This window comes from Gigantopelta aegis, chromosome 12 (genome assembly GCF_016097555.1).
Source record: "Gigantopelta aegis isolate Gae_Host chromosome 12, Gae_host_genome, whole genome shotgun sequence".
In the NCBI taxonomy this organism is placed as follows: Eukaryota; Metazoa; Mollusca; class Gastropoda; order Neomphalida; family Peltospiridae; genus Gigantopelta; species Gigantopelta aegis.
Genome location: NC_054710.1, coordinates 45,785,409 through 45,792,281, shown reverse-complemented (window position 1 = coordinate 45,792,281; position 6,873 = coordinate 45,785,409). Strand labels below are relative to the sequence as shown.

At 36.6% G+C, this 6,873-nt stretch overlaps 1 protein-coding gene across 1 annotated transcript; it reads left to right on the top strand.

Annotated features, from left to right (window-relative positions):
• Positions 1-5,221: 5,221 nt before the first annotated feature.
• On the top strand, positions 5,222-6,082 carry LOC121386099. Its single transcript, XM_041516897.1, has one exon. The coding sequence runs from the start codon at positions 5,222-5,224 to the stop codon at positions 6,080-6,082; it is 861 nt and encodes a 286-aa protein (XP_041372831.1).
• Positions 6,083-6,873: the final 791 nt, after the last annotated feature.

Genomic DNA, 6,873 nt, shown 5'->3' with positions numbered 1-6,873 from the left:
AATTTAGAACGTCTAACCATTACCTACCCGTTGAAATTGGACGTTGGAATAACATACTCATAGAAGATAGAATTCGTACACTATGTAATGCAATGAACATTGGCGACGAGTTCCATTATGTTTTCATTTGCCATTTTTTCATAATTCAAGAGTCCAGTTGCAACACCAATATTATTATCCAAGTACTTATGCGACCAAGTACTTATACATTTAGAGAACTAATGGAGAATAATCGAATTAGTATCTAAAGAAATTAGAATATTTCATAAACATAATAATTAATGAATTCAAACGCCCTTGACTACAAACACCATCAAAACCAAACATATTTAATAAAATATTATCATTATCCACTGCACCATATACAAGTTTAACAATCTATTCGTTTATAAGTACTTGGATACCCGTATATCTGTATTAAATATCTGTAGTATTACATAATATATTGATATGTATGTTTGTATGTGTTTGTGTATGTGTATGTATTGTAATTAATGTATTTACTGTCAACCATCTTGTCACGTGTATAATAACAAATTTTAATGTATATATTCCTCCTACGGCCCGAGTGTAAATAAAGTATTGTCTTGTCTTCACAAGTGAACGCTGTTGATTGGTTTCTTTCATCAGACACATACTCCGTTCACTTGGTGAACTGCGACCAGAGACACGTTGACAAGTGAACGCTATTGATTGGTTCCTTTCATCAGACAGGTACTCCGTTCACTTCGTGACATGCGACTAGAGACATGATGACAAGTGAACGCTATTGATTGGTTCCTTTCATCTGACATGTACTCCGTTCACTACGTGACATGCGACTAGAGACATGATGACAAGTGAACGCTATTGATTGGTTCCTTTCACCAGACAGGTACTCCGTTCACTTCGTGACATGCGACTAGAGACATGATGACAACTGAACGCTATTGATTGGTTCCTTTCATCAGACAGGTACTCCGTTCACTTCGTGACATGCGACTAGAGACATGATGACAAGTGAACGCTATTGATTGGTTCCTTTCATCAGACAGGTACTCCGTTCACTTCGTGACATGCGACTAGAGACATAATGACAAGTGAACGCTATTGACTGGTTCCTTTCATCAGACAGGTACTCCGTTCATTGGTGAACTGCGACTAAAGACAGGTTGACTGTCGTTGCTTTTTATAGATGACCCCCTATTCATGTTTCAAAATTGTGACATTTGTGCAAATTCGTCCACTGCACAAAGTCAGAAAGTTTGTTTTCTTTAACGACACAACTAGAGCACACTGATATATTAATCATCAGCTGTTAATATGAAACACTTGATAACTGCGACAGCACATACCACATCCTTTGATAAACCAGTCAGTGGACACTGGTTGAGACGAAAAAACAAACAGAGAATGAGTCCACCAAGGAGGTTTGATCCTGCGATGAAAGCACCTCAGTCGAGCGCTCCACCGATCGAGCCAGATCCTGGCCCTGTTACTGCTTGGAGATCAGTTCATATATCACTGTATTTAGTAACCGAACACCTGGTTGGCTGTGCCTGTTACTGCTGGGAGATCAGTTCATATGTCACTGTATTTAATAACCGAACACCTGGTTGGCTGGTCCTGTTACCGCTGGGAAATCAGTTCATATGTCACTGTATTTAATAACCGAACACCTGGTTGGCTGTGCCTGTTACTGCTGGGAAATCAGTTCATATGTCACTGTATTTAATAACCGAACACCTGGTTGGCTGTGCCTGTTACTGCTGGGAAATCAGTTCATATGTCACTGTATTTAATAACCGAACACCTGGTTGGCTGTGCCTGTTACTGCTGGGAGATCAGTTCATATGTCACTGTATTTAATAACCGAACACCTGGTTGGCTGTGCCTGTTACTGCTGGGACATCAGTTCATATATCACTGTATTTAATAAGCGAACACCTGGTTGGCTGTGCCTGTTACTGCTGGGAGATCAGTTCATATGTCACTGTATTTAATAACGGAACACCTGGTTGGCTGTGCCTGTTACTGCTGGGAGATCAGTTCATATGTCACTGTATTTAATAACGGAACACCTGGTTGGCTGTGCCTGTTACTGCTGGGAGATCAGTTCATATGTCACTGTATTTAATAACCGAACACCTGGTTGGCTGTGCCTGTTACTGCTGGGAGATCAGTTCAAAAGTCACTGTATTTAATAACCGAACACCTGGTTGGCTGTGCCTGTTTACACCCTTACGAAGACACGCATACCCAATGGTCCCAACAGCAACATGTGGATTTAATTATATATTACATATTACGTGTGTTTTTAGTGCTGTTATTGTAGTCACTGTTGCGAGGTTTCGTCTTTATTTTCGAACTTTCTATTTTGCTGTTTTAGGCACGTAGGTTCTGGGGGTGGGATCACTCAAGGACGAATATATTAATCTTTTTTTTTTTCTTTTCTTTTTTTGGAGTTGGAGAGGGGAAGGATGTTTCAAACGTTTTGACCTGGTCCTAGCTTTCTATTCATAAAACTAATATTTTAGAGAATGTGGATAATAAAGAAATTATTACACTCGCATGTAAATCATACCGATTTTACGAAACTCGTGTCAGGATTCATGTATACTATAATCCTGACACTTGTTTCGTGAAATCAGTGTGACACAAGCTCGTATAATAATCTCTATGTAGTCCCTGTATGTGGCGGGATTGGCCCATCATTATATATATGTTATAAATGTGGCAATTCATCGCAAAATAAAATATATTTAAAAAAAATTAAAACAATCTGTATGTTATGTGACCTTGTTGTGGACCATTTTGTCACACCTGCCGAACAATTTTGTCGCCATCAATACTTCACACGTTAGGATACACAAATTATGAGGTGTATAATCATAATTTTTGTGTATTTATTAACTCGACACACAGGATGAAATATTGCTTTCAAATGTTTTTGTGTGGGTGCTTGTTTGATTTTTGTGTTTTTTAAATATTATTTTTTATTGCAAATGACATGTGGAATGTAAGGGAATCTGTTTATAAAGCGTGCCATTACTAATGGTGTATTGTATTGTATTGTTCATTAGCCAAAAACCTCTGTTTATAGGCGTACACAATGTTTGTACAGTTGAAACATGGTGGCAATAATTATAACGTTACATAATATAATAATCTGGCAGGAAAAAAACAGAGAACAAAAATGTAATATGGATGGACAGAGTTAGTATTTGTTATAACTAAATATTGTAAAATACACTAAAGTAACAGAAATAGAATATTGTTTCTGGATGGACAAATTATTATTAATGCAAACAGATTTTAAAATTAAAATAGATTTGTTGATTATTCTTAATATATATCATAATATAAAATATTGTAGGTATGCATTATTAAACAACAAAATTTCGAGCTTCTCAAGCATTAAATAAGAATTTCCCCAAATTTCTAAATTCTTTAACATTTTGGACAGTTAGAAGTTGAATTAGCTTAAAAACAGAAGGATGTTTCCAATAATAGGGTTTAATAAATTTGCGTCTTAACTCTGAGTATAAACTGCAAATAAGAATAAAATGAAATTCGTCCTCTTCGTCTAATGTGTTACAGCAGACACAGATTCTATTACATCGTGGAATATTGGAATAACAGCCAGATTCAACATTTAATGAATGAGCAGAAATTCTAAACTTACATATCATTCTTAATAAATGTGGTGCTATAGCTTTTGTTAAATAAAACTGTAGGCAAACGTTATCTGTAAAGTGCTTATAAATAAAGCATCTAGAAGAACCTTCAAAAAAAGATAACATGTCTTGACGAAAAAGATCTTGCAATCTCATGTGTATCATATGTAAAAAATATAGCTCATTATCAACAGATTGTTGATACCATATATACTACAACCAAAGAGAATCAAGAAGCTTTTTGAACATTAGTAGCCCAGTTAATACAAGTTTCACATGCATCATACAAATATTTGTAAACATTCGATAATATACAATTGTCACTTTTCAGTAGCGTTAGCCAATATTTTAGAATGATCATATACCTTTTGTATTGTAATGGCATTCGACCTAACTCATTGTAAACACATAACTTCATTGCCTTTTTGTGAACTCCTAATAGTACTTTACAAAATGTTATATGTACTTTTTCGATGTCATGTCCTTTATGAAATTCCCACGTTTCACATCCGTAGTTTAAAATAGGTTGGATATATGTGTCGAATAATGACAACTCAGTTTCCTTGTTCAGATAAAGGTTTGATACTGATCTTTTAAGACCAAACACTGCTTTTTGTGCTTGAACTGCAACTGTCTTTTGTGTAATATGAAATTTACCATTGTATCGAAAGGTTACACCAAGATAGTTAAAACCATCCACTATATCAATTAGTGCTCCTTTGTAAAACCACTGTTCCGTCGCTTTTATTTTACCTCCATTTCGAAAAATCACAATTTTAGTTTTGCTCATATTTACTTGTAATTTCCAGTCCAAACAATATCTTTCTAAACTCTCCAGCATATGCTGTAAACCCTCAACTGTTTCGGAAAATATCACTGTATCGTCCGCATACATTATTAAAAACAAATTTAATAGTTCTAAATCGATTGATGAGCAGTCATCATTAATGAAATAAGATTCAAGGTCATTAACATACATAGAAAATAGGAGGGGCGAAAGACCCTCCCCCTCAAAAAGACCTCTGGAAGCGTCAAAACTTTCTGTTGCACTAGATGAGCCTTTCACGTGGGCCTTGAAATCAGTATATAGACATTGTATTACAGTTAAAGCTTTTCCTGTGACACCGGCTTTAATTACCTTTCTCCATAATTTAACTCTGTCTATATTATCAAAAGCTTTGGCGTAATCTATAAAACAGCAATATAATCGTTTTTTGTTAGAAAGAAATTTTGTTACAAGGCTATGAAGTACGAAAATTGCATCTCTTGTGCCATAGCCAGGTTTGAATCCGAATTGTGCGTCTGTTACTATGTTGTTGTCTGTGCTCCACATTAAAAGTCGCTGGTTGAGTACCGATGTGAACAATTTTGCTAGATTACTAAGAAGAGAACTTCCCCTGTAGTTATTTGTATCCATTGGGTTTCCTTTTTTGAATATGGGTGTTGTAACAGCATGTTCCCATATAGAAGGATAAACTCCAGAATCTAAAATAATATTAAAACGTTTGGTTATGATCGGACACAACTCTTTCTTAAATGTTTTTAAAAACTCGTTCCAGATCAGCATGTCTGTCCCACAGTTGGCTTCAGCAGACTCCCAAAACGACCTGGTCAAACGGTCACTGGCAATGGCTATGATCAGTGACCGGTACCCAGAAGAATCTTGGATCCATGCATACACTGATGGTTCGTCAACAAATGCTGTGGCCAATGGAGGGGCAGGCATATTTATCAAGCTCCCTTCAAGAAATACCCTAACTGCAAAAGTACCAACCGGCACCCACAGTTCCAACTACAATGCAGAAACCCATGCACTTATTCAGGCTGCTACAATGATCAAGGATGCAAAAGAAGACTGTCAACAAGTTGTCTTCCTCACAGATGCTCTCTCAGTCCTACAAGCCTTGCAAGGGGAAAAACTTCCTCACCTGAATGAAGCCATGCAAGAGGTAGCAAAGGAAAGACGAGTAGCTCTACAGTGGATCCCAGCACATTGTGGGATTCCAGGAAATGAGGAAGCAGACAGGCTAGCCAAGCTAGGAGCTAATCATGTACAGCCCAGCAACAACATTAGCTTCTCAGAGAAGAAAACCTTGATAAAGGCAGCCAACAGACCCAGGACAGAACAAGATGATTACCACCTTCTCAGTCGCTTGGAACAAGTAACTCTGTTGAGACTCCGGACAGGCCACAACCGACTGAATGCTCACATGTTCAGAAAGTTTAAACTTGCAGCAACACCAACCTGCAGTTGTGGCCTGGAAGACCAAACAGCAGAACACATCTTACAGGCGTGTCCAATTCATCAAGACCTGAGACAAGCTGAGTGGCCAATCGAAACTGCCATACACACCAAACTCTATGGAAAGAGAGGCGAACTGGAAAAAACAGCTCATTTTATCTTACAGACTGGACTATTGGTCTAAATTGTGAAAGAGAAAAAAAAAAAAAAAAAAAAAAAAAAAACTCGTTCAAAATATTATCCATTCCAGGGTTTTTTTTCATTTTTAGTCAAGTCGATACACTTCATGACTTCAGCTTCAGTGATTACACAATCTAGCTCCTCGAATATCATATCGCGTCGAGTTGTCTCCCCTGTATTGCACGAATCACTAACATCTGCGTCTTGTGAAAATAAATTTCTAAGATGGTTGGTCAGTTCCTCAATGTCAATATTTACACAGTCGTTTGTTTTTTTCCTGTTCAAACATCTGTAAAACATTTTTGAGTTATTTTTTCTCAAATAACTTAGTTTATTACCTTCTACATTTTTATAGAGATATTTATTCTTATTACATTTACGTTTGAAATCGGACTTCGCAACACATAACGCTTGTCTACACGAATCTATTTTGAATTTATTAAACATGTATAATGCCTTTTTATAGACAATTTGGAGACGTTTACATTCCTCATCCAACCATGGCTTATCCATCCTCTTGATGTTGTGTATCTTATTATTTAACCTTACTTCATATTTACAGCTATCCGTAACATAATTTAATATATTAATGAACTGTTCTACATGTTCATTCACAGATTCCCTATCATGTATATCAATGTTGTTTACAATCAATTGGAGCTCCTCTATGCGCATGTTCAAGAGGCTACCTACAACATCATTATTCTCCGGAAACCATTTGCATCTCATTTCAAACCGTTCGGCTTCGATATTTTTCGTTTGAAGACTTTCGACCAATGGCTTTAATAAACGTAA

Bases quoted from the DNA above. Each gene is read 5' to 3' on its own strand.
- LOC121386099 (XM_041516897.1), top strand. From the start codon at position 5,222: ATGTCTGTCCCACAGTTGGCTTCAGCAGACTCCCAAAACGACCTGGTC.